The sequence below is a fragment of the Dendropsophus ebraccatus genome, chromosome 2, assembly GCF_027789765.1.
Source record: "Dendropsophus ebraccatus isolate aDenEbr1 chromosome 2, aDenEbr1.pat, whole genome shotgun sequence".
Taxonomy (NCBI): domain Eukaryota; kingdom Metazoa; phylum Chordata; class Amphibia; order Anura; family Hylidae; genus Dendropsophus; species Dendropsophus ebraccatus.
This window is the reverse complement of record NC_091455.1, coordinates 213,265,632-213,290,385: the sequence shown is the minus strand read 5'-3', so window position 1 is coordinate 213,290,385 and position 24,754 is coordinate 213,265,632. Positions and strand designations below refer to the sequence as shown.

General features: G+C 47.1%; 2 protein-coding genes across 3 annotated transcripts in view; one reads left to right on the top strand and one right to left on the bottom strand.

Annotated features, from left to right (window-relative positions):
- The window catches only part of KRIT1 (KRIT1 ankyrin repeat containing), a 34,768-nt gene extending 31,124 nt beyond the window's left edge, over nucleotides 1-3,644 (bottom strand). The window contains exon 1 of the mRNA XM_069959445.1: nucleotides 3,583-3,644. The gene's annotated coding sequence lies outside the window, so the exon portion shown is untranslated. The remainder of the gene's footprint in view (nucleotides 1-3,582) is intronic.
- Nucleotides 1-24,754, top strand: part of ANKIB1 (ankyrin repeat and IBR domain containing 1) — a 64,236-nt gene that overhangs the window by 3,510 nt on the left and 35,972 nt on the right. The window contains exons 1-3 of one of the 2 annotated variants that reach the window (XM_069959443.1): nucleotides 3,823-3,908; nucleotides 12,390-12,652; nucleotides 24,303-24,603. In XM_069959443.1, coding sequence (XP_069815544.1) covers nucleotides 12,465-12,652; nucleotides 24,303-24,603 — 489 coding nt within the window. In that variant the 5' untranslated portion in view covers nucleotides 3,823-3,908; nucleotides 12,390-12,464. Of the gene's footprint in view, nucleotides 1-3,822; nucleotides 3,909-12,389; nucleotides 12,653-24,302; nucleotides 24,604-24,754 lie in introns of those variants that run through there. The other variant, XM_069959442.1, reaches the window with a different exon arrangement.

Genomic DNA, 24,754 nt, shown 5'->3' with positions numbered 1-24,754 from the left:
ATGCCTGTCTGCTGCTCTGTATATACCAGTCTGATGCCCAACTACTGCTCTGTATATACCAGTCTGATGCCTGTCTGCTGCTCTGTATATACCACTCTGATGCACAGCTACTGTGGTATTTACCAGTCTGATGCCCATCTACTGCTGTGTATACCAGTCCAGTCTTATGCCCATCTACTACTCTATGTACCAGCCTGATGCCCATCTACTGCCCTGTGTATATGACTCTGATGCCCATCTACTGCTGTATATGGGAATCTCCCCCCCCCCCCCCCCCACTCCCCGTCTCCTTCCCTCACCTCTCGGCCCGCTGACTCTTCTGTGCTTTCCCAGCAGTTTCCCCGCCATTGTTCTCAGACTACGTGCTGCCTGTGCAGGGGATGTTTAAAGGGCATTTCCATTCACTGCTCACATTAACCCCGTCTTTTCTGTAATCTATCTTATGGTAGACGCTTACATTTCTCCTTATAAAGCAGTAGAAGTCAACTTTTTATACTGTAACATCCTCCGATCCCGACTCTGCATAATACATCATGGAGGGGAAGCGACAACAGGATCGGTCTTATGTGGACAGCCCCTTTAAAGTGACTGGAGGCCACCGACCCACCCCTAGTGGGAGGAAACCCCCGCCCCTCTATGATAGGGTTCCATTGATTCTAATGGAGTCATGTCATGGAGGGGCTGGAGTTTCTTCCCACTAAGGGTGGGTCGGCCGCCTCCAGTGCTTCAGCCTGGGCCTGGTGGGACAGTCACTTAAAGTATGGAAGCTGGCTCTGCTGTGACTGCTGAGGGGGGGCTATGGTGTCTCTGCAGCGGCCACTACAGGAGGGATGCGGTATTACACGAGGCTGTCGGACAGATCAGTGCTCTCTTCTTGCTCATATACGGGGAGCGTCCATACACTCCTGCAGTAATAGGTCAGCTGGTGCACGCTCCCCCCCCCCTCTATTGTTCTGACAATGTTTGCATTAGTCGCTGCTCACTATTGTGTGCAGGATTAGTGTATACAGAGGGCAGGGCTTTGTCATGGGCCAGTGCTGGGCAGGTGACCCGGATGCCGCTGGTGCTGCCAGCTGGCGGAGCACGTGGATGGGCTCGTTACAGGAACCAGATGCTTCTCATGTTGTCTTATCGGACGCTCATACAGAAAACATGTTTACCTGCTGCCACTGTTTCCTGGTTGGGGTTGTCACACTCCGCTGGATAGTGATGGCCGGAGTGGACGGCCCCTTTTAGAGGAGTCATTGGCTGTGACTTCAATTGCAAAATAAAAAGAAAGGCTCAGTGTGCAGGGATGGGGAACCTCAGCAGAACTACAACTCCCATCATGGCTGGACAGCCAGAGCTTTAGCTGAAGGGCCAAGGTTCCCTATCCCTGGGTTAGTGTATGGCAGGGTGGCTAGTCAGTGTCAGCAAGCAGTGGTCTTAGTGTGGAAGTGCCCTGATATTATAACTTGTATTACAGTCCTACATTGCACCAGATTGTACTGCTCCAGTTTACAAATAACACAGTGGTGCCTTGGATTAGGAGCATAATCCGATCCGCGGCCGCGCTTGTAATCCAAATTACACTTAAACCAAAGCAAATAAGGAATCATTGATCTGCAAACAATTGGTTCCACACCCCAAATATAATGATTTTTTAAAATTCTGAATAACCTGTAGAACAGATGAAACAAACATTAAGATATGTGATATATAAGTTACTGTACAGTATAGCAGCATGTGGTGTATAATGTATAATAACTGTATAACCCTGATAACACTGCAGCTGGATATGTGATATATAAGTTACTGTACAGTATAGCAGCATGTGGTGTATAATGTATAATAACTGTATAACCCTGATAACACAGTAGCTGGATATGTGATATATAAGTTACTGTACAGTATAGCAGCATGTGGTGTATAATGTATAGTAACTGTATAACCCTGATAACACAGCAGCTGGATATGTGATATATAAGTTACTGTACAGTATAACAGCATGTGGTATATAATGTATAGTAACTGTATAACCCTGATAACACAGCAGCTGGATATGTGATATATAAGTTACTGTACAGTATAGCAGCATGTGGTATATAATGTATAGTAACTGTATAACCCTGATAACACAGCAGCTGGATATGTGATATATAAGTTACTGTACAGTATAGCAGCATGTGGTGTATAATATATAGTAACTGTATAACCCTGATAACACAGCAGCTGGATATGTGATATATAAGTTACTGTACAGTATAGCAGCATGTGGTATATAATGTATAGTAACTGTATAACCCTGATAACACAGCAGCAGCTGGATATGTGATATATAAGTTACTGTACAGTATAGCAGCATGTGGTATATAATGTATAGTAACTATATAACCCTGATAACACTGCAGCAGCTGGATATGTGATATATGTTACTGTACAGTATAGCCGCATGTGGTGTATAATGTATAGTAACTGTATAACTCTGATAACACAGCAGCTGGATATGTGATATATAAGTTACTGTACAGTATAGCAATCAGCATGTGGTGTATAATGTATAGTAACTGTATAACCCTGATAACACTGCAGCTGGATATGTGATATATAAGTTACTGTACAGTATAGTAATCAGCATGTGGTGTATAATGTATAGTAACTGTATAACCCTGATAACACAGCAGCTTGTACATACAGGATGGAGCTGCAGATCCCCACAATGCAGTAGCGTAGTACAAAGGCTAGAATAGAGAAGCAGGGCTGCTGTCAGGGGTCTGTGTGGTCACATGACAGCAATGGGAAAGGGGGTGTGTTCTGCATGGACCAATCAGCAAGTGAGAATCACAGAGCTGTGCAGGAGGACAGTGAGAGAAACCTCTCTATACAGCAGTGTGACTGGCTGAGTGTAAGTGCAGGCCCATTATAGCAGCAGTGTGTATAGCTGAATGTAAGTGCAGGCCCATTATAGCAGCAGTGTGTATAGCTGAATGTAAGTGCAGGCACATTATAGCAGCAGTGTGTATAGCTGAATGTAAGTACAGGCACATTATAGCAGCAGTGTGTATAGCTGAATGTAAGTGCAGGCACATTATAGCAGCAGTGTGTGTAGCTGAATGTAAGTGCAGGCACATTATAGCAGCAGTGTGTATAGCTGAGTGTAAGTGCAGACACATAATAGCAGGAATGGAGAGGATGGGAAACACAAGGGCTGACAGACTGCAGGGAGCATGAAGGAATAAGCAGGGCAGATGTGGGCACAGTATAGCAGCACTCTGTCCGGGGAGAGAGGGTTTACAGCTATGGAGAGATTACCCCCCACAGTCCTGTCCCCTGATGTAAGCCCCAGCCTGAAGTGGATCTGCTATGATTTGGAAGATGAGGGAGACTTCCTGGGTCAGAGTACAGGGCTGTAGACCCCGCTATGCAGACCATGCCCCTCCCCCACTCCCCCTCCCACCCAGTACAGGGAGCTCTTACACCAAAGCAAGGCTCTTACACCAAGTCACAATTTTGAAAAACTGTGAGCTCTTAAACCAAAGCGCTCTCAATCCAAGTTACTCTTAAACTAAGGTACCACTCCATGGTAACAGACTACAAACAAACCCTGCTGTGTATCCTGTTCTGGGGCGGCGTACGCCATAGTTATAGCAGTCTCCAGTCACTTAGGGAGATATAGGAGGAGATCTATCAAACATGGTATAAAGTGAAACTGGCTCAGTCGCCCCCGGCAACCAATCAGATTCCACCTTTCATTTTCCAAAGAGTCTGTGAGGAATGAAAGGGGGATTCTGATTGGTTGCCGGGGGTGACTGAGCCAGTTTCACTTTACACCAGTTTGATAAATCTCTCCCATAGTGTATATACTGTATACTACTGCTGCTCCGGGCAGCGGCCATGTTGCTTTCTCTGACTGGAGAAGATGAGACATGGTGAGCGCAGGCTGCGGCCTAGTGGAGCTGTCTACTGTGACTGTCACTGAGAAACTTGTTATCTGGCGGTCTCGGCGTGTCTGTCTCTCTGTTTATAATTATTCTTTGTCTCGCTCTCTCTCGCTCTCGGTTGGGTTATGTGGGTGCAACTAGCACAGGAAGGGTTAAAGGTAGAACCGATGCTGTGCGGAGGTAGCGGCCGGCTGTGTGCCCGGTGCTGTGCGGAGGTAGCGGCCATCTGTGTGCCCGGTGCTGTGCGGAGGTAGCTGCCGGCTGTGTGCCCGATGCTGTGCGGAGGTAGCGGCCGGCTGTGTGCCCGGTGCTGTGCGGAGGTAGCGGCCCGGTGCGGAGGCTGCAGGTGCCTCATCCTGTCACATCTCTCCGTTGGTGATGGACGGTCTTCCGGTGCGCTCGGCCTTGGTCACAGCTCGTTCTGCCATAACCGAGACAAAGTAAGGTGACCTGGTATTATACCTGCATTATTAATGGCCGCTTTGTTCCTGGGAGTCTTCTCTAGTCATCGCTCAGCAGTCCGGCCTAAGCGAGGTCACTGTCCTGTCTGTAAGAAAGGGAGAATCTAATGTCTTCTTCCACATGACTGGAAGCCATCCTTTCTCTATGTGTTGCCAGGCCGTGGATCAGATATTGGGGCATCTTTTAGGTTCTCAGGTGGCCCACCCTCGATATTAAAGGGGTTTTCCAGGCTTAGAAAAAACATGGCTGCTCTCATCCAAGAACAGAGCCACCTCTGTCTGCAGGTTTGGTGCGTTATTGCAGTGAATGAAGCTGAATTGTAATCCCCACACATTATAAGGGAGACATGGGGGAAAATAGCATCAGACTACACAGGGATTGTTTGTAGTCTGTTACCATGGAGACATGTAGGTCTTCTTGGGGAGCTGTAGACCCAAAATGGGAGGATTTTTTTTTTTTTTTTTTTTAATAAAGACAATTGGCAGAGTTGTTTAATCTGTCATTGCAGGGGCAATAGTCAGTGTACGCCAGTGGGATGATGTCATATGTATGTCTATGATGTATCAGGAGAACATAGAACTATTTGGCAGTGATATACGCTGACAGGGTACAGGTGGTAATATTGGTCACACTTATGATGACGGAGCCTGTGGAGGTGAACAGGACGTGCCATCACTTAGATTCCCAGGCCCGGCCTGTATAAGGTTGGGCTCCGTTTTGTGTACACAGCTCTGTCTCCTGCTCTGCATTCCTCCGCTTCCCTTCTGTCTGGCTCCTTCACAGCTCCACAGCCAGGAAACCATGCCGTATTTTTAACCCTAAGAACAAGTTACAGTGATGGATCAGGATCTGCAGAGCGGGCGAAAGGAAGATGTGAACGGACGCAGAGTGAGTCAATTGTGAGCTCTGTCTGCTTCTGGGAAAGCTGGGTGACTACCAGTATGGCCACCGTTACAGATGCCATCAATCAGATCTGTGTAATTATTAGTGGGTTAAAGGGCTACTCCGTAGAATTAATTTTTTTCAAATCAGCTGGTGTCAGAAAGTTATACAGATTTGTAATTTACTTCTATTTAAAAATGTCCAGTCTTCCAGTACTTATCAGCTGCTGTATGTCCTGCAGGAAGTGGTGTATTCTCTCTGGTGCCACCTCTGTCCATGTCAGGAACTGTCCAGAGCAGGAGAGGCTTTCTATTGGGATTTGCTGCTGCTCTGAACAGTTCCTGACATGGACAGAGGTGGCAGCAGAGAGCACTGTGTCAGACTGGAGAGAATACACCACTTCCTGTAGGACATACAGCAGCTGATAAGTACTGGAAGACTGGATATTTTTAAATAGAAGTAAATTACAAATCTCTATAAAATGTCTGGCACCAGTGTATTTGGAAGAAACAGACATTTGGGTGAATTTGCCCTTTAAGGGCTCCTCTATCATTGGCAGATATTGTACATGGCAGCATGGCGGAGGGCCAGGCTCAGCCCGACTGGATGAAACAGACCGCTCCCCGTCCTTATTACCTCAATTGGATCTTTGCTGAAGCCAGACTGAATATTAGCGCTAAGCAAAATGGAGGAGTAATAAAAAGGTCAGGGAGGCGTGGCTGCAGAGATGGGTAGTCAGGGGTCATGTGATGCTCACAAGGTCCTGAAGGAACGCTGCAGGCACTTTCCTTATATCTGCCAGTGCTTCCATAATGCGGAAAACAGACAGCGTCAATGAGGTGTTCCCAAGCTTCCAGAAGCGCCGAGGGCTCTAACGCCTCCTTGCTCCCCCTCCTATCCTTATCCCAGCTTGATTGACAGTCATATTCCTGCTTTCAAATTTGTTTCCACAATGCTTGAATCTGATTTAGAAACGTCTCGGCTTCCTGCTGTCAGTCAAGTAGTGATGGTAGGGGGAGCGAGGAGGCATTACAACCCTCAGCGCTTCAGGGGATTTGGGACACCAATAAAACAGCTTTTTTCTATGTTAAATATGTAGGCAGATATATGAATGGTACCATGTGTCTCCTTGCCCTAACAGTGTCTGCGCTTTGAAATGTGAATTGCAGCTAACAGAATCCCTTTAACTATTAACTGACCCAATGATGGAATTTCCCATTGTGGCACCAATATTTATAGAGTGTATATGTACATTGTTTAGGGGTTGGATCGACTCTCCTGACCAGATTGTGGGACGTCGCTCCATTGTCATTGGTCTTTTCTGTGTTCTGACATAGAGACCAAAGACAGGACATCCCCGTCCTTTGTGCTCACAGGCAGGCCTTAGTATTGATTGACAGCCATTTCTGAGCAAGCACGTAGCAGGACTGCGCATGTGTACAGCTGCTGTGCTTCCACATGGAGTAGCAGAGAATCCTGGGGATGCTCGCATTGTATAGTCAGCTCTCCTGTCACACTAGTGGCCACATGTCTAACAATAATATAAACATAAAAAAAAAAAAACAAGTATATTGAAAAATTGTTTCGCATCACGACCCCTGATTTGTTTTTTCCCACAACAGTGCCTCTTTAAGGCTGAAGAACAAAGTCGGCCAAAACTGTTGGGGGATTCAACTTCTAAGGCCCAGACTGTTCCTAGTATAGCGAGGCCTTGGGGAGAAGTGGCTGCGGATGTAGGGACGTGATGTCATCGGACTCTCTCAGTAGTGCAGCCTCAGGCTTTGGGCCTGTGAATTCATACATCCGTGTGTGGTGAAGCTCCTATGAAGTGATAGGGATGTGGGTCCTGCACCTTTAATAGCGAGGACGGAGCCCGTACAGGGAGCCATATATCCCGCACTCAGGGGGTTAACATTTAGTCAGATTAAAAGCGTCCTGTCAAGGACTCCAGCCATTTTTATAGGACGGCCGTGTATGAGGGCACGCTTCCCAGAACCTGTAAATTATGGCGACAAATGAAACGCTCAGCAATCTGCCTGTGTGGAGGCGATGCGCGGAAACCTTGTGCTCCTGACAACACTTGGCTGCAGCGTAATACTTCACTGACTTGATAGTTGTGTCTCCTAATATGAGATCATCAGTCAGCGATGGGAAGAGACTGGGGGGCACAGATAATGAAGCCCCTTTAAAATGGTTGCCATGGATATAGCTATGTGTATGTACATTACACTGGTGAAAACTGCGCCATTTATAGGATAAGACGTAAGAGGACGCCGCTGCTTCTATACCAGCTGCCGCACTTGTACAAGGGGAAGGAGGGGGCAGACAATGGGTAATGTGCCCAAGTGGGTATGCTAAAGTCAGTGCCCTCCAAATATAGCAGAACCACAACTCCCAGCATGCCCTGACAGTCTTCAGTTGTAGTTTTGCTACAGCTGGAGGGTCACAGCTTGGGTGAATACTGAATTAAAGGGGTACTCCGCAGGGAAAAAAAATGGAGAAATAACATAAGTCACCTGATGTCAGAAAGTTATATAGATTTGTTAATTATTTCTATTTAAAAATCTCCAGTTTTCCAGTACTTATCAGCTGCTGTATATCCTGCAGGAAGTGGTGTATTCTTTCCAGTCTGACACAGTGGTCTCTGCTGCCACCTCTGTCCATGTCAGGAACTGTCCAGAGCAGGAGAGGTTTTCTGTTACTTTGTTATAAAATCTGAGCGTTTGTATAACCTTGTCACCATCAGGTGGTGTATACTGTTTTAGGGGGCACATCTGCCCGCTCTGTCGCCCGGGCGACGCTGCGATCAGCTGGCACACCATACAGGGCCCAGCTTCTCCTCTCAGTCTCCTCTTGTAGCTTTCGCTCTCCATATTGCTTGCACATGGCACATTGTGCCAACCCCGCCACTCTCAGGGTGAGAAACTCGCCAATTAAAAAAAAAATGGAAGCCGTGCCATGCTGTGCGCCTAATGAAGGAAGGGTGCCAGCGTCCTGCAGAGGCGGCGTGCGGTGTGTCAGTATACACAGAGGCCTCACAGAGGGGGCACAGGAACAGTCACTATAGTTCTCTAAAGATTTTATCTTGTTTTTTACATTTAGTATTTTATATAGGTTTTTTTTTTTTTTAAACTAATATTGGCAGAGCGCCACCTTTGTGTCGGAGGAAGCGGCTCATCTATAATTCTCATTCTGTGTGTATGGTGGACGTCACCTGCGTGGGGCGGATGGAGATGGAGAAGACGGGGTCGCTGCTTAGTGTCTGGAAGTTTCTTGGTGAGTGAACGTGGTTCATGTGGTGACTGACTGGGCTCCTCTGTGATGGGACAGGGATATAGCAGAGGCTTCGTATAACGCTATAGGAGATATTGTCCCAGTTATCTCCTCACCCTGGGAATGGAGATCAGCTCCGTCCCTGACGACATTACCCCTCCTGCCCTCGGTCCCGGCCGACATTACCCCTTCTACCCCGATCCCTGACGACATTACCCTTCCTGCCCTCGGTCCCGGCCGACATTACCCCTTCTACCCCGATCCCTGACGACATTACCCCTTCCCTCGGTCCCGGCCGACATTACCCCTTCTACCCCGGTCCCTGACGACATTACCCCTTCCCTCGGTCCCGGCCGACATTACCCCTTCTACCCCGGTCCCTGACGACATTACTGTTACTAAAAACTCTAGGAAAATAAGGATGGGGAGCGCCTCCCTTCTTACACATTAACCCCTTAGTATCCTGTGACGTACATGTATAGGGGGGCACAAAAGCTGCTGCAATGGGCAATAATAAAAAAAATTCAGATCTCGACTAGGCGAGCAAACCTCGAGCACGTTCAGGCTGCCTGATAAACATTGATATAGCCTATGGCCGTATCCATGTTTTTCAGGACTCCCTAGGGGGGCATCCAACTTCTCCAGCCACTGGCTCATCCGCTCACCTTTAAATTTTGACCAATTAGGGTGTGCTCATGTACAAGATCTGCAGCAGATTTGATGGCGCAGATTTGAATCTGCAGCAGATTTGATGGCCCAGAGTTAGGGGCCTATTCCACGGAGCGATAATTGGCCCAATTCGGCCGATTATCGCTCAGTGGAATAGAGAGAACAATCAGCCGATGATCGTGTCATTTAGGTTCAGACCTAAAATCATCGTTCGCCACCAGCACATCGCTACAGTAGAATAGCGGTGCGTGGCAGCGACCGACGATTTCAGCAGCATCATACATTACCTGTCCAGGCTGCAGGTCTCCTTCTCCTGGGGTCCCGCGCGCAGCAGCTTCGGAGCAGGGCTGTCTGAACTGACAGACTGCTCAGCCAATCACTGGCCGCGGCAGTCCCAGCCAGTGATTGGCTAAGCGGTCTGTCTGTTCAGACAGCCCCGCTCCGAAGCTGCTGCGCGCGGGACCCCGGGAGAAGGAGAAGACCTGCAGCCTGGACAGGTAATGTATGGTTCAAGGGCTGAAAGGGCATCGGTAACTATGTCCCTGCAGCCCTCTCTTAACGATTATCGGGCCGTGCTAGATTGGCGCTCGTTTACATCGTTGATAGGGCCCCCATTGGCCCGTGGAACAGGACCCCTACTTTGCATTGAATCTGCAACTTCAAATCTGCGCCATCAAATCTGCTGCAGATCCTGTACGTGTGAATTCACCCTTAAAGGGGTACTCCGGCAAAAATCTTTTTCTTTCAAATCAACTGGTTTCAGAAAGTTAGAAACATAGAAGGTTGTTTGCAGAAAAAGACCACTGGGTCCATCTAGTCGGCCCTTTTAGTATTTCTATTATAATTATCTTACGATAGATATGTTTATCCCTGGCGTATTATATAGATTTGTCATTTACTTCTATTTAAAGGGGTTATCCAGCGCTACAAAAACATGGCCACTTTTCCCCCCTCTCTTGTCTCCAGTTTGGGTGGAGTTTTGAAACTTAGTTCCATTGAAGTAAATGGAGCTTAATTGTAAACCACACCTGAACTGGAGACAACAGTAGGGGGAAAAGTGGCCATGTTTTTGTAGCACTGGATAACTCCTTTAAAAATCTCCAGTTCTTGTCCAGACCTACATTACACAAACAACCCATTGATGTGAATGGACACTGTAATGCATCCTTTCCCATGTGGTGGCGCTGCAGGGAAACTAAACACTTACCGCCTGGTTTTCCGTACAGCTGATCATTGACGGAGGGGCCTGGCAGGTAGTCGCTATTTTTTTTATTTTGGAATATAAAGTGAGGACTATTCCAGGTTGTCGTGGGCGACAAGACATTTGTGATCCGTTCAGCTTAATGCGTTATTGATCTGGGACGAGGCGATGCGCGGGTGACAGCGGCCTGTCACGTCGCTATCCCCTCCATTAAGCTGCCTGGGTTACCGCCATCATTACGTGTAATTTATAGGCACAGGAAGGGGAGACGGTGGATGCGGCTTATTCCGTCGCAGCACTGACTCACTTCTCAGGTCCTGTTAGAATGAAGTATATCCGAGGAGAAACCGCATCCTGGGGGCCGAATGTTCACTTTGGCGCTGTAATCGACATCTCCTTCCATCCCATAGCAGTAAGCGGAGGCATGCTGATAATGCACCAAACGGGGTCAAGCGAGTGCTCTTCTCTTGAACGGGGGGTCTAGTCGGTCAGACCTCCAACAGTTGTACATTGATCACTTATTCTGTGGATAGGTGGTGGTCGGGGGAAGTCTACTGCCTAGTGTTCATCAGTAACAAGAATACAATAGTATATATTAAGCTCAACAGCTCCCCCTAGCTGTGGCTGAAAGCAGCAAAACTTTATAGCTGAGAAATGGGGAGATCCAACTACTATAAGGGCCCTATTCCACCGTCCGATTATCGTTCGCATAATCCTTAACGATTAACAATCTCAGACGACCGCTATTGCGAAAGACCTTAAAACGTTCATTCATTTCCATGGAACGATAATCGTTACTTATTATCGTATTTGCAATCGTTTTTTCTTCGCTATTGCGTTCGTATCTACTACGAACGACTGAACGATGTCTTATTCAATGCGAACGTTTTGCAAACGAGCAACGATAAAAATAGGTCCAGGTCTTATAAAGCGATCAACGATTTCTCGTTCGGTCGTTAATTGTTAACTGCATTACAACTGAACGATTATCGTTTAGATTCGAACGATTTAACAATAATCTGAACGATAATCGTCTGGTGGATATAGGGCCCTAAGGCTATGTTCACAGTTAGCAAAAACAACGGCCACTGTTTGAGGCGATACTGCCATATCAGCCGCAGGACCATCGTTTTATTTCTATTTGGATTGTACGCCTGCAATCCAAATCACTGTAAAATTCCATGCAATGTACGGCCGTCAGAACAATGGTCGTTGCTCACACTCTAGCGGACGTAATAATTCAACCATTCCTCTACTTGCTTGAAAAGTAACAAAAAGTAATTGCCCCCTCCCCAGGAAATGCGAGCGCTATTTCAGGGCCCACGTAGTCTACAATTTGCGTTTAATTCTGTGTAAATCCGCCCGATAACCCTGTCGGTTTCCATTTCTATGACCATTTAGCATTTTCTGCCTGCCTCCCCGCTGTTCTTGTTGTTCTTACGAGTTCCCTGCGATCTCTCGGCCCATTAACCATCGTAAATCATCCATCCACGAGCCGAGGCACCTGACACGGGCAGAGTGAAGGTAGCCGGACCTTGGCGCTTGCCGCCCACAACACAAGGAAGAGCCGAGTACGTGGGAATTGATAAAAATAAAGATTTCCAGACGTGGAGGGGAAAAAAAATTCCTCTCAGACAGTGGTGGAAGCCGATGACCTGTTCTGTCTGCAGCCGTGACCTTTACATCACGGGGACGGCTCGCATGGGAATCAGACAATATTTCACAAAAATTCCCTTCTTTATAGAGTTTCTAAGAATCTGTAAAAGCCGGCGATATCGTTAAAGCTTTGATCCGTCCTCCATGAACTTCGCGGCCCAATTACCGTTTGACGAAATACCATTGGGCACGGCAGAGATTTTACACATGAGAAGCTGGTTAACCTTTCATCCAAAAGTTTTACATGAACTCCAGTGTCGCAGCTCATATTCAGTCCTATTGATGGTGTTTTTTAGTAATTTTTTATTTTTTTTTTCCCTCCCCAGATCGGGCGCTATGCATTGGATCGACCAGGCACGAGGCTGAACGTAGGGTAGAGAAGCGCCAGTCTCCAGCCCACAATGGGAAACGCCACTACCAAGTTCCGCAAAGCGTTGATCAACGGCGACGAGAACTTGGCCTATCAGATCTACGAGAGCAACCCGCAGCTGAAAGAGTCCCTGGACCCAAATACTTCTTATGGGGAACCCTACCAGCATAATACACCGCTGCATTATGCCGCACGCTATGGGATGGCTCGTCTCATGAGGTTAGTGGCCAACTCCTTTGTAAGCCATTTGTTGTTGGATCTAAAGGGTCGGAACGCACCATAAGCACCACATGCCAAAATCTGAAGGTTTATGTATGTTTAAGGTCAGAGCACCCGAGGCTGAAAGGTGGAATTAGTGCAAATTGTGACTTCCTGATATTTTAGTCCCTTGCAGTGGGCCGGATCTGTCTCTCTTCTTTCTCTCTTTCTCTCTCTCTTTTTCTCTCTCTTTTTTTTTCTCTCTTTTTTTTCTCTCTTTTTTTTTCTCTCTTTTTTTTCTCTCTTTTTTTTTTCTCTCTTTTTCTCTCTCCTTTTTCTCTCTCTTTCTTTCGTTCGTTCTTTCTTTCTTTTTCTCTCTTTCTCCCCCCTTTAAACTCTCATGGTGGTTCGCTGTAGATGTTTTAGGGAGAAGCTGAATTGCACCTGATCTTCATGATGGCGGGTGGGATGGACCTTGTAGTTCCCTCAGGGCCAACTCCGTGATACTGCTGTCTGGGCTAATGAAAAGATGGTGGGTATGCTTTGATGTTGGTGCAGATTAAGGGCCCATTCACATTGAGCTAAACAGGTGGAAATTCCGAGAGGAACCCCAGCCGCGGACTCCGCTCAGAATCCCGTCTGGCTTACTGTCTCAATGCTGTGCGCCTCCGATCTCCGCTTGAAGAATTGACGTGTCAATTCTTTAAGCAGAGAGTGGAGGTGCCCAACACATTACATGGAGACAGTGAGGTAGGATTCCGAGCAGAGTCTGCGGCCGTGGTTATGTTCGGAATCTCCACCTGTTTAGCTCAGTGTGAACGTACCCTAAGGCAGCCGGAAGAGAAATGAGGAGGATGATGGTGAAACAGTTACGCTTGGATGACATGGTGGAGATTAATCAATATTAACAAACCTGACAATAAATTGTCCATATTGCCCTCCGCAACCAATCACAGCTCAGCTTTCACTTTTGTGTGTAATTGGTTGCCAAGGGCAACAGGACCCGGCCTGTGCTAGTTTTGATGAATGATCCCATTACACTGGATGTTGTATCTAAGTGACTCGTGTAGTGGACGTGCCGAGCGAGAAACACGTGCCAGACAGAGACGCGGCGCAAACTGCGAACGTGAGGAGACTGTGGCGGCGTAATATAGAGACCGGAAATAATCATCAATCATTGTGCGGTGTGAGGCGTCTCATAGCTGTCTCCATATCTGCTGGTCTCTACCTCCGTCTGGTGTTCTCTGTCTATTTGTGTGTCTCTCTTTCTGTATCTTAATTTTCTCCTTTTCTCTCTCTTGCTGGCTGTCTCTTTTGCTGTCTGTCTGTTCTGTCTGGTTCTCTTCTTTTCTGTGTGACTCTCGCTGGTTAGCTGCCTGGCTCGCTTGCTTGCTTGCTGGCTGCCTGCCTGGCTTTCTTGCTTGCTTGCTGGCTGCCTGGTTCTCTTGCTGGCTGGCTGCCTTGCTTGCTGGCTGCCTTGCTTGCTTGCTGGCTGCCTGGCTCGCTCGCTTGCTTGCTGGCTGCCTGGCTCGCTTGCTTGCTTGCTGGCTGCCTGGCTCGCTTGCTTGCTTGCTTGCTGGCTGCCTGGCTCGCTTGCTTGCTTGCTGGCTGCCTGGCTCGCTTGCTTGCTTGCTGGCTGCCTGGCTCGCTTGCTTGCTTGCTGGCTGCCTGGCTCGCTTGCTTGCTTGCTTGCTTGCTTGCTGGCTGCCTGGCTTGCTTGCTGGCTGCCTGGCTCGCTTGCTTGCTGGCTGGCTGGCTGCCTGGCTGGCTGCCTGGCTCGCTTGCTTGCTTGCTGGCTGGCTGCCTGGCTCGCTTGCTTGCTGGCTGGCTGGCTGGCTCGCTTGCTGGCTGGCTGCCTGGCTCGCTTGCTGGCTGGCTGGCTGGCTCGCTTGCTTGCTGGCTGGCTCGCTTGCTGGCTGGCTGCCTGGCTCGCTTGCTTGCTTGCTGGCTGGCTGCCTGGCTCGCTTGCTTGCTTGCTTGCTTGCTGGCTGCCTGGCTCGCTTGCTTGCTTGCTGGCTGCCTGGCTTGCTTGCTGGCTGCCTGGCTCGCTTGCTTGCTGGCTGGCTGGCTGCCTGTCTGGCTGCCTGGCTCGCTTGCTTGCTTGCTGGCTGGCTGCCTGGCTCGCTTGCTGGCTGGCTGGCTCGCTTGCTGGCTGGCTGCCTGGCTCGCTTGCTTGCTTGCTGGCTGGCTGGCTCGCTTGCTTGCTGGCTGGCTCGCTTGCTTGCTTGCTGGCTGGCTGCCTGGCTCGCTTGCTTGCTTGCTGGCTGGCTGCCTGGCTCGCTTGCTTGCTTGCTGGCTGCCTGGCTGCCTGGCTCGCTTGCTTGCTTGCTGGCTGCCTGGCTCGCTTGCTTGCTTGCTGGCTGCCTGCCTCGCTTGCTTGCTTGCTTGCTTGCTGGCTGCCTGCCTGGCTCGCTTTCTTGCTTGCTGGCTGCCTGGCTCTCACTGGAAGCTGTCTGGCTTTCTTCCTGGGTGGCTGAATGGCTCTCTTGTTCTGGCTGGTTGTCTACCTGTCTCCCTCCCTCTCTCTCTCTCTCTCAGCCTATATACGTTGCCCCCCCCCAGCCCATATCCTGACGTACAGATGGAGACACTATGTAAAGATCTGTCTGTGATTCCGTCACCATCTTCTATATTAATTCTCTCTGTCTCTGTGTGTGTCTCTCTATCTAATATATATATATATATATATATATATATATATATATATATATATATATATATATATATATATATATACACAGTGGTACCTTGGTTTAAGAGTAACTTGGCTTAAGAGCGTTTTGGTCTAAAAACTCACAGTTTTTCTAAATTGTGACTTGGTGTAAGAGCATTGCTTTGGTGTAAGAGCTCCCTGTACTGGGTGGGAGGGGGAGGGGGGGAGGGGCATGGTCTGCATAGCGGGGTCTACAGCACTGTACTCTGACCCAGGAAGTCTCCCTCACCTTCCAAATCATAGCAGATCACTTCAGGCTGGGGCTTACATCAGGAGACAGGACTGTGGAGGTAATCTCCCCATAGCTGTAACCCCTCTCTCCCCGGACAGAGAGTGCTGCATGTATGTGCCCACATCTGCCCTGCTCATTCCTTCCTGCTCCCTGCAGTCTCTGTCCGCCCTTGTGTTTCCCATCCTCTCCATTACTGTACAATAACTTATAATATCACAGATTCTGCTGCTTCTCATTGTTTCATCTGTTCCACATGTTATTCAGAATAATAAATCATTATATTTGGGGTGTGGAACCAATTGTCTGCATTTCTATGATTTCTTATGGGAAAATTTGCTTTGGTTTAAGAGTGGATTTGGATTACAAGCGCCGTCCCGGAACGGATTATGCTCCTAATCCAAGGCACCAATGTGTGTGTGTGTGTATATGTATGTATATATATATATATATATATATATATATATATATATATATATATATATATATACACACACACACATACACTCACACTCTTGATGGCCAAATCTCTATAAATGGAGCACAGTCTTTTTATATCTGTTGCCGATTGACAAAAAAAAGACAGAAAAAATGTTGTGCGCCGCTTATGATTCGGCAGCATAAGGAGCAGGTCTGATACCCGGGGCCGCCGCCACCTACTCCCCATCTGCTGGCTGTGAGGCTGTCCATGCAGAGAGGGGGTGCCGGTGTGATGATATGTGGGCGCTGGATGGGGACACCTGTCAGAAACTTACATTTAGGGAACTTATATTTTTGCCCTTTAGACACCTCTTATCCGACTCATCTGTAGCTAAAGACTGTTCAGGCATGATGGGATTTGTAGTTCTCCCAACTCACTCGCTTTAATCTAATCTCCAATACCTCCTGTCAGGAGTCAGTGAATATGTTATAGTAGTACACATGCAAGTCTGGATATATAATGGGCTGCTATAAAGTGTAATGAGGGGAAGAAAAGTGCCTGTTTATAGCGTCTGATGTCATGGAACCTTCCAGACTGATTTATAACCTGTATATTCCGTGCATTTATAAGTGTAATAAACATAATGGGGATGTGTAGATGAGCCCAGTCAGGTATGTGGTGATGCTTTTAGTGGCCTTTTTCTGTATGGTTGAATTCCCCTTTAAATAGGCCCTCTAAGAACAGTGTGCTTCAGAGCTGTAATCATAATGTATTCCTTCACATGGGCAGGTTTCATCACTGGGGCTTTAAGACTGATAAATTAACGCCGTATTTATTGTAATCAATAGTGAGACTGTAATAGAGAGGTACTAAGTGGTATATAGATTATATCCTGGCAATTAGATAATCTTTTTAGAAGATAGGAATACCCCTTTAAACAGGAAGTGCATCATTATCCAGTGTATTGACCTAAAGGGGCAGTTCAGCAACAAATAAATAATAATTAAATCAACTAGTGCCAGAGATTTGTAATTTACTTCTATTAAAAAAAAAAAAAAAAATCTCAAGTCTTACAGTACTTATCATGTGCTGTATGTCCTGCAGAAAGTGGTGTATTCTCTCCAATGTGACACAGTGCTCTCTGCTGCCACCTCTGTTCATGTCAGGAACTGTGAGGGAGAGGTTTTCTATGGGGATTTGCTGCTGCTCTGGACAGTTCCTGACATGGACAGAGGTGGCAGCAGAGAGCCCTGTGTCTGACTGGAGAGAATACACCACTTCCTGCTGGACATACAGCAGCTGATAAGTAATGGAAGACTGGAGAGAATACACCACTTCCTGCAGGACATTAACCGGTGTACTCCCCATGGCCGATCATAGGTGACAGGTCCACGGTGAATGTTAGAGGGCGGCAGGCTGGGTGACGTCTTTCCCCCATAATTATAGGCCCCCGCTACAGATAGAATTCTAATTGTGTTGTCATAATTCTCAACCATGTACGACAAATCATTAGGGAATGATGAATGTCTTGCTGATCGGGTCTTGTGGTGAACTTGTGCCCTCACCCGCCCGGCCTGCTCCTATGTAATAGCATCCAGGCCTGGCGTTCCCGGGGGCCCATTAGTTCCTTATTACATTGGAGGGATTTGTTTCCTGCTCACATAATTGTATCCTTTGCTCATTTAATTATACGGCTTCTGTTTCTCATCTCGTGAAATGATTAAAAGTGCTTGAACTTGTGGTGCAGGTACGATGGTCGGAGAGTGTACCGAGAGGATCCAGAAAGGTCCATGTACTGGAATAAGGTGTAGTTTGTTATACAGGGAGATGTGGGGACTGTCCATAATGTTATGGCAGCTGGGACCACATCTCTTCCCAAAACAAAGTCTTCTCTACATTATCCAGAACCCAGATCTTGGCAAGATTGGTGTTTATTTGTCACCTAAATATTGCCTAAATATTCCCCGTCGCTCTGGATGTCTGACTCCCTCCCCGTCGCTCTGGATCTCTGACTCCCTCCCCATTCCCCCTTTGTAAGTGTGGATAAAGCTTCAGTCATTCATTCTAAACAAAGGGTTAACCATCAGAGACGGGGATGGAGTTGGAGATTCTGAGGGAGGAGAAAACCTTCAGAGATCCTGAGCGACGGGGAGCAGTCAGAGATCCTGAGCGACGGGGAGCAGTCAGAGATCCTGAGCGACGGGGAGCAGTCAGAGATTCTGAGCAACGGGAATCAGACAGATTGTTTAGAATCACTGAAGCTTTATCCACACTTACAATCTGTCTGATTCCTGTCAGTCAGAATTTGTTGGCTTCCCCGTCGCTCAGGATCTCTGACTGATTTCCCGTCGCTCAGGATCTCTGACTGATTTCCCGTCGCTCAGGATCTCTGACTGATTTCCCGTCGCTCAGGATCTCTGACTGATTTCCCGTCGCTCAGGATCTCTGACTGATTTCCCGTCGCTCAGGATCTCTGACTGATTTCCCGTCGCTCAGGATCTCTGACTGATTTCCCGTCGCTCAGGATCTCTGACTGATTTCCCGTCGCTCAGGATCTCTGACTGATTTCCCGTCGCTCAGGATCTCTGACTGATTTCCCGTCGCTCAGGATCTCTGACTGATTTCCCGTCGCTCAGGATCTCTGACTGATTTCCCGTCGCTCAGGATCTCTGACTGATTTCCCGTCGCTCAGGATCTCTGACTGATTTCCCGTCGCTCAGGATCTCTGACTGATTTCCCGTCGCTCAGGATCTCTGACTGATTTCCCGTCGCTCAGGATCTCTGACTGATTTCCCGTCGCTCAGGATCTCTGACTGATTTCCCGTCGCTCAGGATCTCTGACTGATTTCCCGTCGCTCAGGATCTCTGACTGATTTCCCGTCGCTCAACACTGCTGACCGCTCTCTCGTCAATAGCAATTTGTTGGCTTCCCCCTTGCTCCAAATCTCTGTAACCAGCACCAAAGTTATAATTTATGTATAAAATAAAAATCTTTGGGTTAGTGCTTCTCCTTATGAAGATCATCTCCTTAGCCGTGCAGTGCTCTCCGAGATAAACATGTATGCACAGTAGCTCTCCTCCAGGATGAAAAAAAGCTCTCTCCACTACCATCACTTCAAAGTAGCTCAGTAATCCAGTATCCCCTCCAAAGGAAAAGGAGCTAGCAATTTTCATCCTCTATACCCCACCCACATTTACTGTCTTGCTCAGGCTGTTACTAGAGACAGATTTTACCTGACAACAGGCAGTGGCCAGCAGAGACTCCTAGTGGCCAGGACCTTTTTTCTTTTTCTTTTTTTTTTGTTTTCTGTTTGGTAAATTAATCGATTTACAAAAATGTGAGGGATCCCACGGAGGGAAGGAAGGTGCTTGAAGCAGCTGCAGCGACTATTACTATTTAGACTATTTAGAACAAGCCAGAGAACCATGAAGAGGCAGAGATGACATCTGATGTGCCCAGAAAATCATCCCCTGTTCTCTGAGCCCTTTTAGTAAATGATTACCTTATAATCTCCAGGTCACATGCGCGGTTATATCCGCATTCCTCACTACTATATCATTTGTTTTTACCGTAATCTCTATGTACCGGAAGCTTCTCACTTACAGTGACACCGGGTTATGGGCCGTAGATAGGGCTGGAGCTCTGGCTGACCACTATCTCATGTCCCCCCCCATCAATACTTGTGCACGCTCTGTTCAGGGGAGCATACATGTGTTCCAGCTGTTCTCATTGGCTGTCCGGCATGCTGGGAGTTGTGGTGTTGCATCGGCTGAGGTCACTGAGGTGGCGTTCTGTTTGTAAATCCTCATCTGTGTCACCGGCCTGGACACCTGCTCGTACCTGCACTTTGTTTACCAGCTTTACTTGACTGGTGATTTAGTTCCCCTTTGGCTGTGGTGACGTCCTCCGGACTGCACAGGTGGATTCTTGTTATATTACTGACTGAAAATTACAGCAAAACTTTAAACGACGACACTATTATAGGAGCTATATTGCGGATCCACAAAAATATATGGCCGCACTACGGACAATTGGGCATAAAACAATGGGAAGTCTTTTAATCAAGACTTTGGACCCAGTTGCTCCATTGTTCATTTAAAGGGATTGTTCACCAATTATTTTTTTTTTCTTTGAAATCAAATGGTGCCAGAAAGTGTCAGAGATTTCTCATTTACTTCTATTAAAAAATCTCCAGTCTTCCAGTACTTATCATCTGCTGTATGTCCTACAGGAAGTGGTGTATTCTTTCCAGTCTGACACAGTGCTCTCTGCTGCCACCTCTGTCCATGTCAAGAACTGTCCAGAGCAGCAGCAAGTCCCCATAGAAAACCTCTTCTGCTCTCCATACTGGAAAAAATACGCCACTTCCTGCAGGACATACAGCAGCTGATAAGTACTGGAAGACTGGAGATTTTTTTTTTTTTTTATAGAAGTAAATTACAAATCTACAGCACTTTTTGGCACCAGTTGATTTAAAGAATTTTTTGGTTGTGAACTACACATTTAAAGGGCTACTCCAATGTCAGGTGAAAAAGCAAACGTACGTCAGAAGCGTGTAACCTTTCCATCTGCCCCAGTACAGAAACCACCAAAATATTATCACAGTACTTGGTTGAGCAGTTGCTCAGTACTACCAGTCCCAGAATGCATTGTTTTCCCTTAGCCCTCCCACCCTGTCTACTCTCCTCCCACAGCACTCCCTCCAGTTCTCCGCCCAGAATTGCTGCTGAACATTGCATGACTTTTGGCAGACTATCTCTTCACACAGCAGCATGTTTACAGCACCTGCTGTAGCCATTCCCTGTCTGCTCCTCCTCCTGTGGCATTGCTCAGCACAAGGCAGCACACTATATACTCTCCTCCTTCTTTCCCAAATCTCCTAATAATGATATATATGCATTGGCTTTAGGGGGCTGGGGGGGGGGCAGTCAGAGGTGATGACATCATACAGGGGGTGTGGCTTCAGAGACTCGCTGAGGCCAGTACTATAAGTGATAACACTTGAAGTTATATGGTATATAGTTCTATTTGAATACAATATTCTGTTACTGGAATCCAGAGGTGGATATAGGCCGCTAGTTTATTGTTTATATCACATTACTGAGGACCCCCCCACACCGGAGCGGCAGCCGTACTAAGCGGCTGGAATAGTTTCCCAGCGTTGGCACGCCATCGCTTTTGGGATTTGAAGAGACAGAGCAAAGATTAATTAAGAGCGGCAATGTTACCCAAGGTTACCAAAGAAGCGTTTCCGACTGCGATTCGGCAGCCTGATGGGAAATCCAATTCATAGCAAAATCAGCTAAACGGGGACGGCGAAAAAAGCGGAGGACTTGTGAAGTGCCTGACTGCATTTAACCCCTTTGGTGCCGCAGCCTCTGTTTATTGTCGGCTTAAATCACAGCAGCATTGGGGGGGTTTGGTTTTTGGCACTAGCTATTTGGTCGCATGAGGTGTAGAAAAAACAAGAAAAATATCAAAAATTATTTAAAAAAATAACAAAAGCGTTTTTAATTATTAATAATACTAATAAGTGTATTTATTTTTTTTTAACCTTTTTTTTTTTTATATCATTAAGCATCTATTTTCTGATCCTCTGCATATTATCCTCTCTCTTTTAATACTCTGCAGTGTCTTGTGTGTCTCGGCACCTAGTATACGCTCTGCTTCTAGAAGAGCCTAATAGGACTAAGATGGCGGTGCAGGGGAGGTTCATTAGCCCCCTTGGTGCCGTGATAACCCAGCAGCGTCCCCTAATTGTATTGTTGCAGAAGTGTCCATTGGGTTTAATTATGGGCCCTTCTTCCTGTATCCAACCTCCTTGATGCTGTGGCCGCTGCATCTATTGGTTAAATACCTGGGGTCAGTGTTTTCTCAGATCTCGGCCACCACAGCCGACTGTTAGCTGTAATAGGCAGCTTACACCTACAGCACGTGCTCTATGGACCCTTCCCTCTGAATATACGGCAGATGCAGCTAAGGGGAGCGGGAGAGGGTATACGTTTTATATGAATAAATATGAAACTAGGTATATGTCAGAGGAAATGTATTGGGGCAGGTGCAGAGGAGCAACATAGCAGCCAATCAGCTTACAGCTTTCAGAAAGGTATCCAGTGTAGACAATGCTCTGTGAGCTCTACAGCCTGGACTCCAGACTGATATATTGTATATAGCTAGTCCTGCTCTCAGCTGTATCCAGTGTAGGCAATGCTCTGTGAGCTCCAGACTGATACATTGTACATAGCTAGTCCTGCTCTCAGCTGTATCCACTGTAGACCATGCTCTGTGAGCTCTACAGCCTAGACTACAGACTGATACATTGTATATAGCTAGTCCTCTCAGCTGTATCCAGTGTAGGCAATGCTCTGTGAGCTCCAGACTGATACATTGTACATAGCTAGTCCTGCTCTCAGCTGTATCCAGTGTAGACCGTGCTTTGTGAGCTCTACAGCCTGGACTACAGACTGATACATTGTACATAGCTAGTCCTGCTCTCAGCTGTATCCAGTGTAGACAATGCTCTGTGAGCTCTACAGCCTGGACTACAGACTGATACATTGTACATAGCTAGTCCTTTCAGCTGTATCCAGTGTAGACAATGCTCTGTGAGCTCCAGACTGATACACTGTACATAGCTAGTCCTGCTCTCAGCTGTTTCCAGTGTAGACAATGCTCTGTGAGCGCTCCAGACTGATACATTGTACATAGCTAGTCCTGCTCTCAGCTGTATCCAGTGTAGACAATGCTCTGTGAGCTCCAGACTGATACATAGTACATAGCTAGTCCTGCTCTCAGCTGTATCCAGTGTAGACAATGCTCTGTGAGCTCCAGACTGATACATTGTACATAGCGAGTCCTGCTCCCAGCTGTATCCAGTGTAACAATGCTCTGTGAGCTCTACAGCCTGGGCTACAGATTGATACATTGTACACAGCTAGTCCTGCTCTCAGCTGAGAAGTGATACAATTGTATCCAGTATAGACAATGCTCTGTGAGCTAAAAATCCTGGACTACAGACTGCTACATTGTAGGATATGAGCAAAGTGCTGGTGTATTTAAGCTTTTCTACCTTGGATACAGCTGAGAGCAGGACTAGCTATGTACAATGTATCAGTCTGGAGCTCACAGAGCATTGTCTACACTGGATACAGCTGAGAGCAGGACTAGCTATGTACAATGTATCAGTCTGTAGAGCTCACAGAGCATTGTCTACACTGGAGACTCTGATCCCTATTACAGGGACCTGGTAGATTGATATTCTTCTCTCCAAGAAACAGAAGCCTATAGAAGACATTGCGCAGTCTATTCCTTATGATCGGCGCCATCGCTGTCGCTTTTCTCGGACTCCCTTAAACTTCTTTAGTTTCCAGGCAATAGCACAAAAGCCGCCATGAAGGAGAGACGGCCGATAGAATAATCCCAGAGGCCAAACTTCATTCCTCCTTTTGTTTTGGACGTTGCGGCTGCATTGAAATGCTAATACTCCTCTCCTGTGTAACCGTCACAGCGGCCGAACAAATGTCAGCGCAGGAGTGATGATGGAGGAGGTGGCCGCTGTTTGTCTATAGGATTATAGCTGTGGGAGGGTAGAGAGGAAATTACATCTGCTGCTTAAAGGGAAAGTGTCGCCTAAATTTACTGTTACTGATCAGAGTCAGATACTAAAACTTGTTCTTTTATTCTCATCTGTTTTCTATTTTCTGACTGTAATTTTTTTTTTATTTCACTTTTTGTACATTGTTATGGGGGCGGCCATCTTGCCTAAGCTGTTCTTACCAGCATTTAGTGATATGCTTTACAGCAAGACTCATGGACATAGACGACAATAGACAGACTCTGTCCCCTTGGAATGAATGTGAGACATTACTGAGCGCGCTCTGTGACCTGTGAAGAGGTCATTCTACAGGGAGCTGCTATTGTCTCCTCTATCTACTGGTGTCCCATGACGCTATAATGCTGTACAGATCACTTTACTGCAGCCTCCTCTTATCACCACAGACACAACAGGAAGTCTCAGCTTAGTTTTAGCCCCAGTGGTGAGAATGAGAACTGCAAGATCTTTTTTATAATGTAGATAGAAAAACGTGAAATTATAAAAAAAAAGTCACCAAAAATAATTAAAAAATCATTATCATATAAACATTGCAGTTTCTTTGTAATGCTGGGAGGGATAATCTGAGGTCAAGTTGCTGATGACCTCCCTGTGATTAATCCTCCCAGCATTACAGAGAAGCTACAATGTATATATTATATAAAAATATTTTCTCTATATAAAGCTCATGTCCCCTCTGACGTTTTTTCTTTCAGGGCTTTTCTCTTTGGTAAAGATGGAAACCCAAACAAGCGGAACTTTCACAATGAGACTTCTATGCACTTGCTCTGTATGGGATCCCACCTCATGATCTCAGAAGGTGCCCTGGATCACCGCTTACCCCGGCTCTCGGATGATGATCGCAGGAGAGCCGAAAGTCTGAGGATGATCCTGGAGTGGAAAGGGGCAAAGCTCGACCACGGGGAATATGAGCGGGCCGCTCTGGACGCCACTGACAACAAGAAGAATACACCCTTGCACTATGCCGCTGCCTCAGGGATGAAAACTTGTGTAGAGGTAAGATGTAAGGACGTAAGGAGCCTCTGAGCAGACTGGTTTGGATCATGTTCTGTCTGGTAGACAGTCTGGGTAACAGGAATTAGTGGCCCGGCCGTTCTTTATCAGGATGGAGAGCAGTTACAAAGAACGGCTCTCCTTTTGGAGGACT